At 33.1% G+C, this 23,571-nt stretch overlaps 1 protein-coding gene across 7 annotated transcripts in view; it reads right to left on the bottom strand.

Moving 5' to 3' along the window:
• AP3B1 (adaptor related protein complex 3 subunit beta 1) overlaps positions 1-23,571 on the bottom strand; it is a 265,282-nt gene that overhangs the window by 105,437 nt on the left and 136,274 nt on the right. For all 7 annotated transcript variants that reach the window (XR_013362344.1, XM_077867315.1, XM_077867294.1 and 4 more), the window contains 3 exons: positions 13,673-13,849; positions 2,677-2,863; positions 1,574-1,704 (listed from right to left, as the gene is read on the bottom strand). Coding sequence is in view for 6 of the 7 variants with exons in the window: in XM_077867315.1 (XP_077723441.1) it covers positions 1,574-1,704; positions 2,677-2,863; positions 13,673-13,849 (495 nt within the window). In the remaining variant the exon portion in view is untranslated. The remainder of the gene's footprint in view (positions 1-1,573; positions 1,705-2,676; positions 2,864-13,672; positions 13,850-23,571) is intronic.

Here is a 23,571-nt window from a genome sequence, read left to right as displayed (position 1 = left end):
GAATAATAAGAAATCAGGAGAAAGATTCAGTCTTTGGAAGGAATCAAAACAAAGAAAATTTCTCTGTATTCTAGCATCTGACACAAAGTTGCACAAATAAGCAATCTTTAAAGAGTGTGTAAGAGTATGTATATCTGAGTAAAAAACAACAAACTTAGTTTCAAGGAGGAATGGACATACAATTAATTTTAATAACTTTCACATTTGTTTAATAACCTCTAAATAGAGATACTTCGCCACGACATAAAAATGACAGTGCCAAGTACTAAGAATAGCACAGATCTGCAAATGAGCTCAAGCTTCCTCTCCTCATGTTACGTAATAAAATGCAGTAAGTGACAGCAAGAACAGTGGACTCTGAACTGGGTTAGAATCCCAGTTCCATCACTTACTAACTACATGAGCTTGAGCAACTTAAGTTCTCTGAACCCTGGTTTCCTCATCTGTAAAATCGGAATAACAATAACCATCATTTACAGTTGTTATAAGGTTTAAACAAGATAATGTGTGCAAAACATTATCAAAGTACACTGCCAGGGTTTGCTAAACAGAGCCAATAATAGTTATTATTGTTTCTGACCATGCTTCAAAGCCAGGATAAGTTTGAATAGTTAAGAGAAACGTATTTCTCAAAAGGACCAAATTACATGGCTAGGCCTGTTGTAGAAACTTTTCTATTTAAAGTAACAAAGACTTCCTTTTTATATGGAAAATTTAATAGGCAAGGAGGTTAACTGACTTTCCCAGAGGAATTAGTGGTAAAGAACTTTGGTTATTTGAATCCTAGTTCGATACATCTTTTCGGTCAGAAAAGCACCTAGAATGTAATACCTAATTGTTCTTTTTTATTAACTCTAAAAAGTACCAGATATATTTCACATAATCAATTTTTAAAGACAATCAGAAGACCCTTGTCTTTTCTTGTTCATGTAAGAAAGAAAAATATTAGCAAAGAACATTAATTCTCTTATTTTAGTAGCCAGCATTTTTTTTAAAGATCTAGGAAAAGAGTATTTATTTAGAGAGCTTTTACTTTTTAAATGTAAAAGCAACATATTATTCATTTTAGTTATGACCTTCTCTGAGGACATTTTTTGTACACAATGCAACCTTTTTACGTTTAGGCTTCACTTAAAACAGGTTCATCAAAAAATCTGGAAGAACACTTTGTATGGTTTTTCTGGAAGAGAACAGCAAAAATTATTTAGAAAAATATTGACAAGAAGCTTATGATTCTCTAAACAAAGTAGAAAAAACTCAATCCAATGAGACTAAATACCTTAGAAATTGAATCTACACAGCTAAAAATGCAATACCAAAAATGTGGGTGGCACTGATGCAGGGAATTCAATTCTCTATTTCCTTGAAGAAAAAGAACAAGTACATGTACAATGACATAGGAATACTACAATATTCAGTTCCCATAACAGCAAGATATATCTAACACATTACATTTAGAAATACCGGAACAATTTTCAATTTTCAACCACCCAAAAAAGCTTTTATATAAAACAATAGTTATTCTTGAATCTCCCACTGCTTGACAAAATTAATTTCAGAAAGGTCAACTTACCAACTCTATTACTTCTACATTTCGAACTGATGGGTCCGGCGCCACCTCTGGCCAATTAGATAATTCCAGGTACCCGATAGCTTTAGTATTGAGAGTATGAGATAAAGTGCCAAGCTGGAAATGATCCCTATCTATTAAAATAGAGGAAAATACAAAATAAACAATATGAGCTCTATATAACAGAGAACAATCCTCATCAGAGCTCAAGGTAATTGGCATATTACCTCAAATGTCAAGGAATAAATATAAACTAGGAAGCTCTTCATAGGTCAAAAAACTGATTTCAGTCCATAGATTACAATAATCTCTCCCATAATGGTCAATAAAAAAGCTAATCAGTCAGTGTGTTTAGAGGTGTTGCTCTGAAATGTAGCTTCTCTAAAAATTACTTTACTGTGAATATTAAGAATGACAGCACAGTTAAACAATCCATATACATGTCTTAGCACAAACACATCCAGAATTTTAATAGTTTTTCTACAAAACTGAACTGCTTTTTATCACCAACAATTAAATAAGAAACAAAATGAAAACCAAGGTATATAACTGTTTGATTTTAACTCTGATGGCTACTTGTTAAAACTAATAAAATAATCATTCTTTTTAAAAGCTGGGAAAAATAAGTCAATTTTGATCTTTAAAAAGTAAATTAAAAAAAAAAAGTAAATTTAAAGGGATATTTTTAGGAAATAATTCTCCCCAGAAAAGTTTTGTTACTGTACATTGAATATTTAATTAGTAACAACTCACTATTAAGGTAAAAATTATACTCCTTATTAAATAAAACTGTCTACTTAAAACAGAAATGAAGTCAATGTCTATCAGAACAACACAGCTTTCATCTACTATCCAGCTAAACTGTTTAGTAAGAATAAAAATAAAATCATAAGAATGAAATTATTTAGGTAAATAAGGTGTATAAAAATATAAACTTTAATATAAAGGTGCTCTAAAGAACAGATAAGTAGGAAGTATACCATCCTTATATACTTATATAGGTTAATCATTTATATTTTTAACAGATAAATTTAAAATGTATTAGGGGGCATACTGTCTTAATTTTTTAGTTAACACATTTTGCAATTATATTCTGATAATAATACCTTTAAAGGGAGATTCAAGCAGTGGTGCAGGTTTTTGCGCTAGGAATATTTTTTTGGCATATTTACTTAAAGCTCCACTCTTCTCATTCGGAACAATAAGCTGCCTAATAAATCTTGTACGGTCTCTGATATCGTAGTTTTGATCATACTTGCCGAGATTTAATATGTACTGGGTAAGCAATTTTGTCTGTTGGAAAAAAACAGAACAAGATGAGAATACAGTTATTTATGATTATTGATAACTCTGGATAAACATATTTAAAGAGGTAATAAAAATGAATGGTTATGTCAAACAAATGTTGTTCCGTAGGGAATATGCATTTCTAACGCTGCAAATGGAATTTTGAAGCCAAAGCACATGTCCTCTTCAGTATTGGGGAGGTGAATGCTGAGTACTGAGAAGCAGCCATGTGCTAGATTATTAAACTGCTGAAGTGGAAAGAAAGGCATCATTAAAAAAATAATCATATATGGCAAACCCGCTGAAGGGTCTACGTGAGAATAATGAATGTGGAAATACAACTAAAAACATGGCACTCAAAACTTAATCGGAAAAATATGCAGGACATCAAAACATCAGAGAGTATTAGGGGGCTGGCAAACTGCTTCTCCTGAGGTGTGTTTTATGAAGAGATACTGTCCCTGGCATAAGCAGTGTCTGCACTCTGACTGCACTCAGTTACTTTACCCTGAATTATGACCCATTAAAGCAGACACATGAATCACTGAACTGGATTACTGCAAATTATTTGCAGTGCATTTAGCTGTTACTTTTTCATAAAAGCAAGCTGCTGATGCCCTCTAAAAACTAGGATAAAAGACTCCTTCCATTTTTTTCCCATGCTGCTTATAGCCTCCAGTAATATTGGTCATTTATTTATTTATGTAAGGCAGCAACTTATTATAGTAGCTTTTACACCGTAAAAAGATTTCCAAAGTCAATTTTTGAATGTACTACATTAACATATATTGAGATAATTTTAATAGTAATTAAACCAAAATCAAAATATTATCAAAATAGGTTTGTATTTTAAACTTCAGTTATTTTATTGAAAAAACAGTTTTAATTTGGTTGCACAAATACAACTGTAACTATAAATTAGGGAGGATTCACAATATATGAAAAAATATATGTTACATTACAGCGTTTTATAGACATTAGAATGGACACAAAATGAACTAAATCAGGTCAGGCAGAGCTAAAGACAATTCTAGAACAAGAAGTCGAAGTACACAAATGGTGCGGTAAACTCTTTTATAGTGATAATTGGTTAAGATAATTGATTTGGATAGAAAGCAACCTTCTTGCAGTAACAATGCATTTAAAAAGCATTAACCTAGTTTCAATAAAGCAGAACTATAAAAAATACAAGGGAAAAATGTTAATAGAGCTATCCTGAATTTGGTTACCAATAATTGCTATTTGCTAATTACTAGACCATGCTGGTTCAGCTACAGATAAGAAAAAAATCTATGATTCATTTAAAAGACAATTAGCAAAATATTCACCAAATGCGGAATACAGCTCACAACAAAGTGTGGTGTTCTGGACTAGGTTATTAGCTTTCTGAGACAGCCTGGGAAATACACTAACCATCAGTTTTCTCAAATGCACAGGGAGAATTTACAACCAGGGTAACTCTGAAGTCCATCTGAGTGTGGAGTTTAAGAGGGTCTGATCAAAATAAACCAGAGAAATAAAATAAGTCTGTTCATTATGATTTTTTAAAAATTTTAATCCCAGTATAGTTAACATATAGTGTTTTATTAGTTTCAGGTGTATGATACAGTAACTGAACAATTTTTTTAAGCCAGTAGAATGATTTTGTTTCTATTTCTGATCCCCAAAATTAATTTTTAAGAAATTAAACTATTTCAATATATTAACAGACACAAGAGTTAGGGAATTTTAAATAGTAAAATTTTGTAATTTTTAAAGTATGCATTTATTGACTATAACATGTTTGATTATATTGGTAGGTTTATTAAAACATTTCTGTTAAACATTTCAAAACGAAAATTCTTTCTAAAAGGTAAAAACTAAAAAAAATAAAAAATAAAAAATAAAAGGTAAAAACTTATCTATGTAAAATGATGCATTAAACATACGCGAATAATTATTCACCATAAATTCATATACTTTAATCCGTTTCTTAGAAGTATCTACTTCTAATACTAAGTCATTGATATTTCTCTGAAGAACATATTTTTATAGTCTTAACTTTTTAAAAAAATAAGTATGTCTTTTCAAAATTGAATTTTATCAGTAATTATGATATTGTTGACATTTTCAACTTATTCTTTTCTACAGCTCATAATATTTTTAATGAAGAAAACACCCTCTTTATAGTATTAAACAATATGGTAAGCATAGGAAAATTCTGTTGACAAGAAGGATATTCTCGTCATGCTTTTTTTTCACGCTGAAATCTGTAAATATATCAAGTCCAGATACTTAACTTTTACCCCTACAATCTTTTCTTTGGTAATTATTTTTATGGGACAAAACTTTCAAGTCATTCTCTATGTATACTTTTTAAAATATTTCACCAAATTAAAAAAAAGCAAAATCAATTACTTTCTCAATTTCATTTCACTCTAATACAAAATAGGAGCTCCATCAAAAAACATCTTCACCTCATCTGAGATACTGCAAACTTAGAACTTCTAAAATAAATCTTGGGGTCTTATCACTTAACTTGAAGGGATAAATTTCAATAACTCCTTTCTTGCAAGATTTGTTTCTAAGAATTGCCATTGCTAAAATTTTCAAAAGGTAAAGGTTTTTGGCACTCCATTTGGTAAACACTTTAAAATTTTCCAATTGATTTTGAATTTAACAAATAGAAGTTTTACTTATTCCCATCCCTGCTCCCTAGTTAAAAAAAAAAAAAAAAAAAAAGCCAACATAAGACACTTAGGTTAATTTACAAAGCAGTTTTTCACAAAATAATGTTTTTAGGATCCATTTAGTAACATGCAGCAAAAAAGTTGTGTACAAGAGTGTGTGCTGTCGTGCTGAAGTATGTTTTTTTCAATATTAGCTTCATGAGAATTTCGTAGTTCAATTAAACTATATATATATATATATATAATATCAGTATATTTGACCATTAGTTTTAGTTCAGTAGACACAACCAATTCTAAAATATTTCTCTTCCATAGTTTTCTTTTTTGTTTTTTTTTTGTTTTTTTTTTGTTTTTTTTTTTTTTTGTTTTCTTAATTTAATAAGAAATCGATTCTATCTTGACAATATTTTTAGCAAAAACAAGTAGTTTTATCTTCCATGTTGACCTTTTAAATTTAAAAGAGCATTTACACCACTTTTGACAGAATAAACTTCCAAATGCTTGGCTTTGATTTCATTTATAGCACTGATAGAGCAAACCTACAAAAGCTTTGAGTGAGAAGAGACAACCTATTATTGGAATTAATTGATTTGCTATTTGAAAACTAGCATTGTTTAGGTCCTTTTTCTGCTAATGGAGCCAATACATTAATAATTACTGCTTCATTTTTCATACATGCAAAAGAGAACTTGGAATAAAAAATGAAGAAAATTAATTTTTAAAAAGTTATCTAAATGAGATTTTGCATCACAGAGAGATATGTAAATATCCTCTGTACTGGTATATATTTGTTATCTTGGGACACAATCATCTTAAGATAACTCTTAGGTTTTTTAAATAGACACTGATCCTTTTTTAGCAGACACATTTTATCTTTCGGTTGCTGTGTGGTCAGGGATATCATTGCAACTCTCACAGTGGATGGTAAACATCAATAAACATTTTGTGCATGTTAAGTACCAAGAAAGAAATTCAGTACTTCATTCTTCATTAACTACACACTTCATTTTTAAGAACTGATTGCTGCTGGATTTATAACAAGATAAAGAACTACCAAATAATAATATAAATGGGCTTTATTGCACTGCACAATAAATGACAGAAGTACTGAAGAGAGAGTGGTTTGGATGAAGAGAGAGTGGTTTGACCACTCTCTACTGATCTATGGCAGGACTGTCTCCTGCACATATTTCACCTACCACCAACCCCAAACTTCCCATTTTTTCCTTTGATTCTCAACATCCACTGACAACTGAGAGAGTCATACTTTGCACAGGTCATGGCACAACCTGCTGGTATAAGTTGTCTGTGGATAAAATACTTCAACACTTAACTCACCACCATTTAAAAAAAGGAAGGACTTAGTTTTTCCTACTTGCCCTGTCAGGATGCACCTCATTTTATCAGCACACATTCTGCATTTTGCTGTAACAGAGAGAAATTACTTATGTTACATCTCAAAAAGGTTGGAAAAGAAAGAAATTCTTTCGGATTTAAATGTCCTATATATTAAAATGAAATCTCTGTTCATTGCACTTATGTCTTACATATCATTAGACAAAACCACAGCAGAGGTGCAAGTAGAATACGGAGATCTGGAAACTTTCTCTGTGCTATTTTAACAACAGCTATTAAGGATAAAAATGAAAAATTGGGGGCAAATTCTTTTTTTGTTGTTGTTTTTTTGGGGGGGGCAAATTCTAGATAGAACAGAGTGACAACAAACATAAATTAGGTCTGTCCTGGGCAACGGTGACAAAGAAAGTAAACAATGGTCAAGTAAATAACCATAGGCATTTTAACATAGCCAAAGACTCAATCCAAAACCAGACTGGACATTAAACAGTATTTTTAAATAGATTTTATTCATAAAGTTATAAAAGACAAAGAGAATAATACAATGTACTTCAATAACGAAACAATATCTTATATACAACTATTTGTTAAATTTTGATTTCAGATTATTTTTTTCTGCTTAGATTTAAGGAATTGTGACCGGTACGAACTAACAGCTAATGTTACTCATACACTACACCAACTACATTCCTTTCAGACTGACTCTAAGTCACTGTGACATAGGAAAATGAATTTTGGGGAATGCTATATAAAAATTTTAAAATTCATTATTTAAGAAAAACTTCTCAAAATATGGGCATCATATTTCTACCTAAACACTCTGACAAGTAATAAACTGGCTCAAACAATAGCTTTCTTCAAATATTTAGTAAGTCAGCACAAAATAATAAAAAGGGTATCTTAGGATACAGTCCAAAAATCAGTTGAGATATGCTCTTTAATTTAAGGAAAATAAAAAAGTACACAGAATTCAGCATTTAGCATAGCGAAACTTAATACTGGTTCCACACAGCTGTTATTTTGTAAAGGAAGGTATTGGCAAATGATTTGGTAAATGAAAGGAAGCTACATAATTCTTAACCTACACCAGACGGAAATCTAAGCAGTACCAGTGTTCCATGTAATCAATTTCATCATTTCATGACTAACCAGGATTCTTTATGTGACTTGGATGAAACTTCCTGAATTTAGCAATACCCATATTTTTGTCAACTTGAAATTTTTTCTCTAAGCTCTTTCTTTATATGCTATATTTGCTTGAATTTTTTAATGCCAGAAAATATATCCGAGAGAGTAGAGATGTCACTGCATAGAGCCTGATGCCCTTTTGCTGTCATGCTGAGTCATGCTGGGGCAGAAAGAGATTTCTCAAAAGACCTGAATCATGGAGCAAGAGAGAATCTGTGGTTGTTTTTTAGTTTTTTGTTTTAAGGATTTTATATATTTGATAGAGAGCACAAACAAGGGGAGCTGCAGACAGAGGGAGAGGGAGAAGCAGGTTCCCCACTGAGCAAGGAGCCAGATTGCAGGGCTGGATCCCAGGACCTGGAGATCATGACCTGATGCCTTCGGGTTTAAGTTTAAGTTTAAGTTTTAAACCCACCTTTAAGTTTGTTTGTTTATTCATGCGAGTTAAGGGGAGCGGCAGAAGGAGAGGGAGAGAAAGAATCTCAAGCAGACTCTGTGCTGAGTGTAGAACCCAAATTGAGGTTTGATACCAGGACCCCGAGATCATGACTTGAGCTGAAACAGTTGGATGCTCAACCAACTGAGCCACCTAGGCATCCCAAGAGGAAATTTGTTTTTAATACCTCAGGAAGGATCCCTCAAATATAACTGTGACTTATAAAATTTCTTACTAAGAACCAAAAAGTCTAAAAAGCACTACAAAGAAAATACAAGTATTGAGGATACTCTATGAATCACTTTTTTCTAATAGCAGAAAAGCAGAAACCTGTGTCATAGAAAATGAGACAGTTATTTAAAATAAATGAATTATATTTATATATGTCAATATTTTAAAAACATGGTTTAAGTGAAAAAAGGGTACAAGAGTAAGCAAAAAAGAGAATTCCCACTTATGCAAAATTTCAAAACCTACAAAACAGTAACATAGTGTAAAGATATATACTCATATAATAAAAATGTAAAACTACACATAACTGAAGCACACCAGCAATATGACAGTAGCTACCAATGGGGAGGGAAAAAATGTATGAACAGGATGTTGAGGTTTTACTTTTACTTGTTGCATTCCCTTAAAAAATAATAACCATTATGGCAAAAATATGGACTTCATTTTAGTGGTATCTGTGTATTCATATTATTTTGCACTTTTCTAAGGTTTGCATTATCTCACAATTGAAAAGAAAAACACGAGCTAAGTAAAATGTTAACATATATTATTGCTACATTTAAAAGATTACAGGAAGTTTAAAAACAAATGCACCCATTATTCATTAATTTTTCACTGCTATTAAGTTTAATCAACTCTTAGTTTTCTCTCTCAGACCTAAGTAGATTATTTCAAGGAAGTCATGCTCAATCTTTATACCATGCTATAGAGCTATAGAGCTTCAACAACTTCAAATGATTTCAAAGTCCTTCAGCTTTTCCCCTGTATAACAGTAAAATTACTCTCCTTGTATGAGTATTCTAACAGCTTTCTTTACTCTTGATATTCATATTTAACGATTTTTTCTTCATAAAAGGAGGGATTTCCAGCAACCTTTTCTCAGTAGGATAAACCTAAAAGGAGTGTTTTTCCTAATGAGAATAGATTCTCAGTAATGAGACAATGAGACTAGTTCCTTTACTATAAATAACCATACTCTCCAAGAATAACCTGGCAGCTGGTTAACAGTATAACTAGGGATACAAAAAAGAACATAAAAACTAACATGGACTAAGTACTATTACAACCCAGGAAATCCTAACACTTTACATGGACTATCTCCTTTAATCTTTATAATAATTTTGTGAGGTATATATAGTTAGTAGTGCTCTAATAATTATTCTGAAAATGTAGATTTGTTCCAATTCAGTTGCATAATGTGAATTTTGTGTTTGCATAGGCATGATTTTTGTCTATAAGAAATACTCGGTGAAGGCAGAAAACTGCTACCAGCTGAACTGGGCTTTGTAGGAATAACAAAACATGCCTACCTCAAACATCTACCTCAGATAACTACATGTGTTATCAATGGTACTGTACAGCTTTCCATCCAATTTCAGATTAATTTTTCTTCAGATAACTACATGTGTTATCAATGGTACAACTTTCCGTCCAATTTCAGATTAATTTTTCTTCTACTACTTAACAAACAAATACAACCTTTTCAACACCCATTTCCATGTCAGGTCTTTTCCAAGGTAAAGAGTTATATTCATTGTATTATCTATGCATTTCTTAACCTTTTTACATGTGTAAATTGTACTCTTGTTTTTATTAGGTTCTTTTTATCATCACATGAATTTATCATCCTTCCAGCTCAATCTTTCCAATTAAAAAATGTAGTTTTTATTGCACAATTTTGTAAAGCACAATGATTTTTAAGAACATTGCATTATAAAGAACCATTTATTACAATCCCCAACTTATAGGTAAGAAAAATAGGTCCTGGATAGGTTACATAATTTGTCCAAAATCATGTACCTAGTAAGTGGCAAAACAGGATTTGAAGCCAGACAGTCTAATATGAGGGGCTGTATTCTCAATCACTACCCGCCCTCTAGTAATTGACATCCAATAGTTCTTTGGTAGTCATCAAACAGATAAACTGCCTCCGAAACACAAACTTACATCTGAAATAACCCAGAGACAGAAAATTAAAGAAGCTTACTGAAAAAGTCCACCTAAAGAGTGTTAATCATGTTTTCTTAAAAACAAACCAAAAACACTGCATGAAGCAGCTTCACATATGTATATACAAAAAGAAAAATATTAAAATGTTGAAAAATATATAATACTAATGATAGACAAGATACTGATTTTTTTTTAGGTACTGTATTTTTCAGTTCTAGAATACTTCCATTTGATTCTTTTTTATAATTTCTATTTCTCTGAGAATTCTTATCTTTTTGTTCATTGTGAATATACTGTTCTTTATATTGATGATTCCACTTATAAAAAGTTGCTTCAAAATGTTTGCTTGCAAATTCCAGCATCTGGATCACCTCAGAATTAGTTTCTCTTGTTTCTTTCAATTTTCTTGAAAATTGATCACATTTTCCTGGTGTTTTGCTTGTGTGTGTGTGCATGATAAAACATGCAACATTTACCATCTTAACCATTTTTAGGTATGCGTTCAAGCACAGTGTTGTACAACCAATACCAACATCCATCTCCAAAAATTTTTATATATTCATAAATTAAAACTTCATATCCTTTAAACATTGTGGTTCTTCTTATATAGAATAATTTTGGATTGTATCTTGGACATTATGAATGTTATATTTTAGAGGCCTTGGACACTGTTACACTCTTTGAGTAATGATTTTTTTAAAAAAAGATTTATCTATTTGAGAGAGAGAGAGAGAGCTTATGAGAGAGTATGAAGGAGGGGTGCAGAAGGAGAATCACAAGCAGACTCCCCACTGAATGTACAGCCCTATGTGGGGCTCAACCAAAGGACCTGGAGATCAAGACCTGAGCCAAAGTCTAAAGTCTGATATTCAACTGACAGAGTCACCCAGATGCATTTTGAGTACTGATTTTGTTTATTTTAGCAAGCAATTAATGTGGGTGAGTTTAAAGTGCAAATTCTGTCTATTTGATGCAGCTCAGATTTTAATTCAGTATCTTTATTCTTAGCAATGCGGTTCTGAATCTACCCTGTGTATGTGTGGTTCAGGGGTCAGCCAGAGACCAGAGCAGAATTATTCACAGATCTTGAGGCTCCTGCACTTTGGCTCTCTCCTTTCTTGAATTCTTCCCTAATTTTCCAATGTCTATCGTTTTCCTGATATATGTTCTCTACTTCATCAGGCCAGAAGGACGTTTTGGAATTTTAGCCCCTGTGCAGAGTGGAGACTATATAGCCTGTCCTCTGGATAAAAGCTAAAAAGTGGGGAAATGTACTCTGTGCCATTCCCTTCTTCCAGCTGTTAATTCCTCTCCAGGATCTTCCTGCTTTTCTTTACTCTTCTAAGACTTCAGGCAGTTATTTTTAATTTTTTTCCAGAATTTATAGTTGTTCTTTATGGGAGGGTCAGTTCAGGAGGAACTAACTTGATACACTGAAAGTAGACTGTTGACTTATTTTTCAATTAGAATTCATACCAGGTAAAAATATTTTGAAGTATTAAAGAGATTAATTACTCAATTATTTCTCAAGCAAGCAAATGAACACAATTAACTTAGATATTCCCAATAACTATATAATTCAATTAACAATTCTGGAATGCTCACTGAGGTATCACAGGGCATTCAGATCTACAAATAAATATCAGCACTTCATGGCAAACCAGTCCCTGAGCACTGTGGCTTGGTCTCTTTAATTCACCTTTAAAGATAGCTAAAATAAACAAGTACAGAAGACAATTTTTTACATTTAGGTGATATAAATCATTTTAGCCTCTGTCTCATATCCAAAACATATGAATCATGTAACAACAATGCTGCCAAGTTGATGGTGATACGAATTACCCTTTAATGCTTATTTTACCAATTCTTTCATAACCCCTTTTCTTGAGAAAGAAATTGGAGAACAGAGCACAACTCTATAGAAACTGCCATTCACCTATTTTTATATTTAATCATTTAAAAAACAGTGAGTTTTATGAAAATGTAGTATATTTTCTAAATATTATGCTTTCACTAGTTGGTGGTGAAGTTAATTTGTGGTTATCTAGAAGTTCATTCTAAAATATACAACAGAACTCTTCAGAAGCTGAGTTCCAAAACTTCATTTAATAATATAGCTCAAGGAAAAAATGTCTAAGTGCAAGGTATGTTGTCTTCAAATTCAAAAGATATGGAATACACTCTACAACTTCTGAACAAAAAGTATCACTCTCCATTATTGTTTCTTCATAGCTACAAAGAGGGCGAAAACCAACCTTCATTTAGTTTTACAAGACATAACTACTTTCAGTCTTAACATACTAATTTTGTATTAATTTTATAATACCTGGAAGCTAGATAACATTTAAAGTAGCCAATTCTAGTGTTATGGCTTTCACAATACTACATGGATTTAGGGTATCAAGCTAACATGGTGTTTTTATCAATAAACAAGAAACTCACAACAAACATAGCTGTTTCATGACTCTCACTCCTCTACTCTTATTCTAGTGGTGCCTGGGTGGCCAGTCCATTAAGTGTCTGCTTTCCTCTCAGGTCCTGGGATCCAGCCCCATGTTAGACTCCCTGGTTAGCAGGGAGTGTGCTTTTCCCTCTCCCCAGTGCTTGCTCTTTCTTGCTCTCTCTCTTAAATAAACAAATAAAATCTTTTTTTTAAAAAAAGTCTTAATCCTTCACAAAACTTCCTCTGATCTCTCACCTCCTTCTACTACCAGACTTTCAATAACTTTCTCCTCTGAAGTTCTGCTGTATCTTAACATTTTATTACAGTGGTTACTGCCTACTATTTCATTGTTGTTTTTCTCCACTACTAGACTGGAATGTCATCTCTCTGCACCACCTTCTAAGGTAGAAGAACCTTATAGAAACAGACACATAGTAACTGTTGAATGGACAAATTAATGCATGCATAGACCACAGCTGCTTCAACAGAGTAAAGAGGGAACAGTAGCTGTCACACAGGTAGACTAAGGCTCAGACTCTTACCTGTTTGGAGTTGGTTAAGTACAATTTTGCTCCCAGATTTAAAATCTGCAGTTTTACCAGATCATCTTCATTAGTAAAACTTTTAGCCATCTTCCTTAAAACATCAGGGGCAATCTTAGGAACTCGTTCACAGTTTTCTCCAATTAGCCAAAGAATACTTGCTCTAGCCACAGGAACCTAGTATTAGAAGTGAATTATACAATTACAAACAAGATATTCATACTGTCTCCTTGAGAACACAGAAAAGGCTTTAAATATGATAAAGGTTTTATATCCATTCATGTAATACATATATCCAGGAAGTTCTCTTTTAGTTACCCATTTTCTTTAGTTAATCAAAAAATAAACACCCAAGAAATACCATTATAACTGATTTCAGAGATAATGCCTTAGAAAAGATTCACAGAGAAAAAACCTTTTGTCTAGAACCTTGATTCTATCAAAGATGTGCAAGCTCTGGTCAAATATGGCTACCCATGCCCATTTGTTTATGCATTACTGGTGCTGCTTTTATACTACAGTAGCACAGTAAGTACAGTTGACCTTGAACAATACAGGTTTACACAGCAGTGGGTCCTTTTTATGGATTTTTTCAACAAATACAGTATAAGACTGTAAATATATTTTCCTTATGATTTTCATAATAACATTTTCTATTCTCTAGCTTATTATAAGAACTTGGGGTACAATACATGTAACATATGAAGTATGTGTTAAGCAACTGTTTATATTATTTGTAAGGCTTCTGGTCAACAGTAGTCTATTAAGTTAAGTTTTTATTTTTTAAGTTTTTTATTTTGTTTATTAATTTTATTTTGTTTATTAAGTTAAGGTTTTGTTAAGTCTATTAAGTTAAGTTTTTGGAGAGTCAAAAGTTAAACGTGGATTTCTGACTATAGGAGAGAGGGGGTTGGTACCCTTTACCCCTGCATTGTTCAGGTGTCAACTATTGTTGCATCAAAGACCATAAAGCTGAAAATATTCACTATCTGGCAACTTACAGAAAAGTTTTGCTAACTTCTGCTCTAGGGCACTGGTCAATAAACCTCAATACCCATAAGTATCATCTAGAATTCTTATTAAAATTGCAAGGTTTTAGTATCAGGTTGAAGATAGTAGTTCTGTTGTGGGGCCCAGGAATCTACATTTTATAAAGTATCATAGATGATTTTTGATTCTACAAACCATGTTTTGAGAATTCAATGGATAACAGAGAAAAAGGAATAGATTCATGAAAGACTATGATTCCAAAACAAAACTGCTATTATCCTCTATATGTTTGCATCTACAATACTGGGAATATATAAAACTGACAAGATCATCAAGGTCTACTTATAAAATCATGAATCCTGTTCTGTTACTTGGTCATCAACAAAATAAATAGAGATAAGATAAATCTGTCCAATACTGTATTTTGGCATTGTATTTTTTAATAAAGTACATTTCAATATAATTTTTTTTAAAAAACTGCTTTGCTACAAATTGGAAACCTTCCATCAGTACCATTAAGACCAACATTTTAGTATGCAAATTAGTTTTATTACTATTTGTTTATTTGTATCCTCTCTTACTCCAAAAGAGATTTGAAGGGGTATGTAAATTAGTTTTTGTGAACATTTTCACCTAGTATAGAAAATCTGCTTTTTAAAATAAATGAAAAAGCCAATGACTATCATTAAGAGGTAGCATCACAAGAAGAGATAACGGTCTTTTTATGAAATCCTTTCCAATTCCTCAAATAAAGTCCTAATATTTTCACTATTGTTTCACAGCTCTACAGGGCACAACTTTATTTAAAGAAGAAAGCAAGAATAAGGACACTTACACAGCTAATATTTTATCACAATATTCATACTTCAAATTCTTTCAAAACACTCATTTTATGAAATGGTATAAAATAATTAAGACACTCCTAAGTTGGGGTGTCACCAGAAGCGAAATGAAATCATCTAAAAGCCTTAACATCAAAATATGTATTTTCAAATATTATGATAATAGCATTATCTTTAACATCAGAATAAGTTTAGTTAAAGAGAAATCACAGAACTCATGTAATAAGTTTAAGTACTACACATAAATAATACGCATAATAAATGCTATTATAAATCTATTCATGAAGTATGATAAAATTGATATCCTTACTATATACTGATTATGGAGAGAAGAAGGTTATTTCTAATGTTCCAAAGATTACACTGCATTAAGACTTTACTCCCAATCTATTATTTTAAATTGGGCTAAAGAATAGTAATTGAGTGGTACATTAAATTTTCTAGTATGAAGCAATTCAAGCTGCCTGCCTTCAAGAAAGATACCTCTAAATAAGAATATATGTGCAACTTCAGATTTTGGCTATGCTAGATTTATTTTTTTAATATTTTATTATATATTGCTGGTATAAAAATCAGAATTCTAGGGCATATTCCAACCCATGATCCCACTCTAAGTAATTTTCTTCTGGTAACACAGTTATAATTCTTTTTTGCAATTAAAAAGACAATCTCAAAAAGTTTTAAGAGATTGTTTATCCTCCTATTCATTATTAAGATTAAAACAACTATTTAAACACTCTAAACACTCATAAGGCACACATTTAAAATATAACTCTTTGGGAAAAAATGAGAATCAATAAATTCCAATGCTCACAATGAAAATCTCAAGACAGTGGTGGTGGTGGTGGTGGTGGTGGTGGTGGTAGTGGTGGACAGGTTCCAGAACTGAGGTAAAATATTTCCAAGTAAACATATAAAAATTTTCCCCACAACAAGAAGTAATATCAATAAAAAATGTACTTATACCAAATTTTTGGTAATGGCAATTTATTAAAATGCTTAGGAAACTGAAAAACCTAATGTTTTCATGCATTTGGCTGCAATCAGAATCAAAAGATTTTCAGATTCTAGCCCTACCTTTTTCTCCCAATTAAGTTACAGGACTCTTATTTGTACACCACTGACAATATGATTCACAGTATCACTACTTTCAAAGATATAAAGCAAATGAAAAAAGAGCAAGGCAGAAAATCGGTCACTTTTTATTCTCCGTGGCCTTTTCAACCACAGAATAAACAGGAATACTGAACTAAAACCAAACTAAAAATACACATTAATAATGGAATAGTATTAATAGTATCAATAATAAACAAATTAATAACATATATGCATAAGACATAATATTTTCATTATGAACCTCTGCTTTGTAATATTTTCAAAGACAAGCTGGATTGTAAATGACTTTGATTCTTTATTCTAAATGCCCTGATCAAGTAGTTAAGTGCACTTTTTAAACCTATGAGAGGGCAGTTTCCACTGTCATTCTAACCCATTAACTTGCCTGCAAAAACAAATAAAGATTCTCAGCTGACCACAGCAGTTACAGAAAGACATCTAGAAAGATTTTACAGCTCACTCTGTAAACAGTTCAATTTAAAAGCTATTGTGTTTCAACACTAGCCGCTGCACAATGCAACAGTGTAAAATAAATTCTGCAACATCAATTTTATTTAAATTTGTCAAAGGCAAAATCAGTAAACATCTAAATAAACTGCATACAACTGGCAAATCAGATTCAATATTCTGTATCTGGACTCAATATGCATTAACACTTTAGTATGAATTAAGCTGGGGCAGCAGGGAAAGAGTAGTGACCTTGTGAAATGACAGACATTCAAGTGAGGCACCAGCGCAAGGAGTACATAAAGTACTATTTCAATATTACTCAGTAGTCTTCACAAAATTACATTTTTAAATTCTTCTCTTATGAATATATGTGAAACCCTGGTAGAGCAGCAATCTTCACGTAGCATGCATTTTATTCTGGAAACCTGCTCTAAAAGCAGTCTTTAGTACACATTATAGTCCAAAGGATAAAATATTCACAATCAAAACAGAAGTTGACAGCACTACCAACACAAATCTATTGTATTCAATCTGAATTTTAAAAGTTGAATTATGTAATTTTTAAAGAAAGATTTTATTTATTTATTTGACAGAGAACAGCAGGCAGAGGGAGAGGAAGAGAAAGGAGGAGAAATAGGCTCCCTGCTAAGCAAGGATCCCCATGAGGGGCTTGATCCCAACACATTGGCATCATGACCTGAGTAAAAGGCAGAAGCTCTACCAACTGAGCCAACCAGGAGCACCATAGAATTAATCTGACTTTTAGTTCTCATATTTTCAACTATGACACTTAATAAATATATAGCAAATGTAATAAAAATCTTGAATACAACAAAATCTGAGTTCCTTTTAAAAAACAAATTACATTGCCAACATCTATTGAGTTCTCACGTGACTGCCACTGTTTTAAGACCACCTGTTTCTTCAGTCTTTTATATAATACAAAAGCTTGAGAAAGTAGGCTTGATTCCCACTTGATATATAAAGAAACTGGGGCACAAAGGGGTTCAGAAACTTGCCCAACATCTTACAGTCTGTTGGTGGTGGAACTAAGACGGTAAGTACAAGTCTGAATCCAGAGTTCATGTGGCTACTGGGCAGAGACAAAACAAGTAGCTACACAAGGAAAAATACCAGCCATGAAGGCAAAAAGACTAGTTCTGGCCCTAGATAGATCATGTATATCAAGGAGACAAATAACTTCACATCAGTGGGCCTCATTTATTCATTAATCACATGAAGGGATTACTCCTTTGGCCTGGTTCTCCTGCCACACTGTACAATGGCTCCTTTATGGCCTTCTGAATCTTTTCCAAGAGCCAGTCTTTTCAGAAGAGGTCGAGGCTATTCTCTTGACAACTCCTGCACACATGCATGTGGGGCCTTTCCCTACCTCCTTAGATCTCTTGTTCTGTGGATAAGATGGCCAGAGTAGGAAGGTCTGGCTATCATTTTTGTTACCCCTCCTGTAGGGTAGATGAGCCCAGGATTCTACCCTAATAAATAAAGTGGCTTCAGCGCTGAGGGAAACATGCTCAACAGTGGCCTCTTGTCCTCTGCCACTGTCCAGAGGGCTCTTTTAAAAACTGGTTTAAGATACTACTCCTGGAGGTAGGGTGAAATATAGAGAGATTCGGGGGAAAAGTTCTTTTTTTTTTTTTTTAAAGATTTTATTTATTTATTCATAGAGACACAGATAGAGAGAGAGAGGCAGAGACACACACAGGCAGAGGGAGAAGCAGGCACCATGCAGGGAGCCTGATGTGGGACTCAATCCCAGGTCTCCAGGATCACGCCCTGGGCTGCAGGCGGAGCTAAACCGCTGCACCACTGGGGCTGCCCAGGAAAAAAGTTCTTGTTTAGCTTTCATTTTAGAATCACTAATGCACATTTAAGTCATCAAGTGCTTGGTCAGATTAATAAAACCCTGTTTCTTTTTCCACACATGGTTATCTCTCTTAAGTAAAAAGCTCTCTTGAATATTTGGACAAAGAGATTTTAGGGATTCAGTCCCTCCCTTTCCCTGATTTTGAAGCTGCTGTCAGCTATTTTCCCCATCACTCACCTTCTTCTGGAGTAACATGTACCTTTAATCCCTAATCATTTTTAGGATTATGCATCTCAAACTATCTTGCATTGTTCTTCCTTGTCTTACCTTCAGACACTTCAACTTTCTCAGATACGTTAAGTAAATACTAATAACCCATTACCTTTTAATTCTCCAAAATTTCAAAATTTTGCTACAGAACTGCTATAGTTTTCTTGTAATTATTCGTGTTTTTTTTTTAAATATTTTATTTATTTATTCATGAGAGACACACAGAGAGAGACAGAGACATAGGAAGAGGGAGGAGAAGCAGGTTCCATCCAGGGAGCCTGATGTGGGACTCGATTCCAGGACTCTAGGATCACGCCCTGAGCCAAAGGCAGACGCTCAACCACTGAGCCACTCAGCGTCCCTCTTGTAATTATTTGAATCCCCCTTTGAATCATGTGCCCAATTTGTCCACTTCTGCTTTGTGTCTGTATCTTATCAAAATCAGGAGGGGTAGGGTGCCTGGGCCTGGGTGGCTCAGTTGGTTAAAAGTCCCATTCTTTATGTCCGCTCGGGTCATGATCTCAGGGTTGTGGGATCCAGCCCCATGGTGGGCCCTGCTCCTCCCCCGATTTGCGCATTCAGACACACTCTCTAATAAATAAATAAATCTTAAAAAAAAATCAGGATGGATTTTCTGCTTTATTGGCTTTCTGAAGTTTCAGATTTAAGATGCATTTATCAATTCTATCTTTTTTTTGGTATTCTATTTTATAAAATCAACTTTGATCCCTTTTAGACTTTTATGCTTTCATTGTTCTTACCAAATCCTTTTATTTCTGGTCTCTTTACATTAAAAATGGTAGTAGTAGCCACTTTATCCACCTCCTACACATTTTAGAATAGTGTTTCATTTTCCTATATTTTATACAAGGCTTGTATTTTCTTCTTTAAACCTTTTTTCACCTATAAGTGTATTTCCATCAACACTGGCCTGGTACCCTTTTAAATTATTTAATTCTAATTTTATTGCTTAAGTTTAAAACATATAAAATCTTTAAATTTTATGTCCAAGTACATTCCTGATTTTTTGAAATGTTTTATGAACACATCCATAAAAATGGGTATTATCTGTTCGAGAGATAAAATTTTACCTATAGTACTGAATCAAGTATTTATTCTATTTTATAATACTCTTTGTCCTTACATCTATATCTTACTTAAAAATCTGCTGGGTATATCTAATATGAGAGAAGTATATTAAAGTCATCCACCAATTTCTCCTTGCATTTTTAACAGATTTTTCCTTCATATATTTGGAAATATATATATTTCCTTTATATATTTATTTGGTTGCCATATTTTTGTATGCATGTAGTTTTATGCATCTGTTTCTTTGTAAATCGGGATTTTTCCATTTTATAATGTTCATTTTTGTTTTACTGCTTTTAATTAATTTTAATCTTTCTTGTTCATATTCATTTAATATCTCTTTTCCTATCTTCTTTTTTCAATCTTTACCCCTTTGATTAAGGTGTTACAATTATAAATGGCTAACTTTCATTTTTGACTCCAATCTGAAAGTTTTTAAATGAGAGAATTAAGTCCATTCATATGTAGGGTAGGATGTACTTGATTTTTACTCTTCCATCTTACTTTATTTTAAAAATTTTATTATTTATTTTACATTTGTTTCCCTTTTCTCTCCCTTATGAATTTGAAATTCCTATCATACTTCCATATTCTACTAAAATTCACCTGACAAAAACAAACAAAACAAAGGCTTTGCTATATAGATCTCTAGGAAGGTATTTTCTTGGCTAATATTTCAACAACTATTGTAGAGAAAGTCAATACAATAAAAAACTATCTTCTAGCTCCAGAAAAGGATATAGTCAAATGCAAAAAAATCTTTCTTCTAGGACAGTATGAAGTCTGTTGATATATATACAGTCTCATTCACAGTCAGAGGTTTTGTAAGCAGCTACATTCATCTCAAAGCCTGAATATTTCTTGTAGTTGCCTCTCTTTCTAACAAGATGAACACAAGTTTACCTAGCACAAGATGTTCAGGAATACAGACTTCCACCTTCCTATTTCCTTATCATGATCAGACACACATTTTTCTGCCATTCCTCATAAACAAAGTATAACTATTTCCCCCACCAAAATTCACTGTTTTCACCAACATAATCTTTTTTCACCTTACCTTCACATACTTTCTGCTCCAATCTCATTCTACCCCTGGTTTTCTTTTTTATTTATTTATTTATTTATTTATTTATTTATTTATTTATTTATTTATTTATTTATTTATTTAATGATAGTCACAGAGAGAGACAGACAGAGAGAAAGAGAAAGGCGGAGACACAGGCAGAGGGAGAAGCAGGCTCCATGCACTGGGAGCCCGACATGGGATTCGATCCCGGGTCTCCAGGATCCCGCCCTGGGCCAAAGGCAGGCGCTAACCGCTGCGCCACCCAGGGATCCCTACCCCTGGTTTTCTAAGATAGTTCAATATTTTTAGTTCCTGATTAGATTTTCCCTTATATTGTGCATTCTTCATCAAGAGTTCTCATTTAGCACTTCTGTTAGATATTCTTAGACTATCCTTATAAATTCAATAATACGTGTGTATATATGTATGTGTGTATATATATGCATGTGTATACATTTATGCACATGTATGCATCTTTATTGTCTTCTATCTAGAGTTTCCCACTTTGATTCATTAGTTGTTGGTTAGAAAAGTAGTTCTTACTTACTAGAGGGAGTTATCATCTCCCTAAAAGGTATGTGTAGGAATATCTGTGGTTCTTACAATGACTGAAATATCTGAAATTTGATGCTTATTTCAGAGATGCTGGATGTTCATCTCAATGGACCTGAGGAAAAAGATCTCTCATTTCCTACCAAGAGATAACTGACAACATTAAACATCTGTTTCACATTTGGACAAACATGGACCATGTCAATCTAATGTGCAATTTGTCAATGATTTCTAGGAAGCAAAAGGAAACAGTAATAAAATCATGACCAGGTCAGTAAGTAGGCAAGGAATTGAATATAAAAAAGAGACACTAGGGGATCCCTGGGTGGCTTAGCGGTTTGGCGCCTGCCTTCGGCCCAGGGCATGATCCTGGAGTTCTGGGATCAAGTCCCACGTCAGGCTCCCTTCATGGAGCCTGCTTCTCCCTCTGCCTGTGTCTTTGCCTCCCTCTCTCTCTCTCATGAATAAATAATAAAATAAAATCTTAAAAAAAAAAGAGACACTAGAAATGAAGAAAGATAAAGCATGATACATTGGTTAAGAAAGCAGACTTAATAGCTATGTGACTCTGGGCAAGTTACTTAACCTTTCTGTGCTTTGGTTTTCTCATACGTAAAATGGGAATACTAATAGAATCTATCTTGCAAAGTTGTCTTCTTCAGACACATGAACTATAACCATGAACATAATAGCTTACACTAAGCACTGTTCTATTAAGCACATTGATCACTGATTTCTCAAAATAGATCTGTGAAGTTATTATCACTACTGTCCCTATTTTACAGATGAGATAACTGGAGCACAGAAAGTCAAGTAAGTTGTATGAGTTCAAAGCCAGTAAAAGGTAGGGATGAAATATGAACCCAAGTGATCAGGTTTTCAGTCTTTTCTTTTTAACTGAGTAAGTCTGATATGTTATACTACATAAGTTTAGGGTACACAGTCTATTATTTTGATATTTACATATTGTTTTGAGTTGACTAAGTTTCATGTTCATTTTGGATATTAACCCCTTAACCAATATATGATTTGCAAAAATTCTCTCATTGTGTAGGTCTTTTCATTTTGTTAATTGTCCCACTCCCAGGTGCCCCTGGTTAATTGCTTCTTTTGCTCTGCAGATTTGGGAGGCGATGTAGTCCCTTGTTAATTTTTTGTTGATGTTGTTTGTGGTTTTGATGTCATACCCAAAAAGTCACTGCCAAAACTAATATTAATGAACTCCTTTCCCTATGTTTTCTTTTAGGAGTTTCATGGTATCAGGTCTTATATTTAAGTCTTTGACCCATTTTGAGTTAATTTTTGTGAGTGCAGTGAGACAGTGATCCAATTTCCTTGATCTGCATGTGTTTCCCCAGCACTATTTGTTGAAAGACTATCCTTTCCCTGTTGGGTATTCTTGGCTCCCTTGTTGAATATTAGTTGACCATATATGCCAGGGTTTAATTTCAGGCTCTCTATTCTGTTCTGCTTGTCTTTCTATCTTTGTGCCAGTATAATATTGCTTCTATTACTATGGCTTTGTAGTATAGTTCAAATCAGGGAGTATGATACCTCCAGATTTGTTCTTTTCTCTCAGGCTTGCTTTGGCTATTGGGGTCTTTTGCAGTTCCATACAAATTTTAGGATTGTTTCTTTTACTTCTGTGAAGAATGACTTTTGTATTTTGATGGGGATCACATTAAATCTGTAGATG

Source organism: Canis aureus, chromosome 2, assembly GCF_053574225.1.
Source record: "Canis aureus isolate CA01 chromosome 2, VMU_Caureus_v.1.0, whole genome shotgun sequence".
Taxonomy (NCBI): Eukaryota; Metazoa; Chordata; class Mammalia; order Carnivora; family Canidae; genus Canis; species Canis aureus.
Note: the sequence above shows the minus strand (reverse complement) of the source record. Positions and strands in the feature narration are given on the sequence as shown.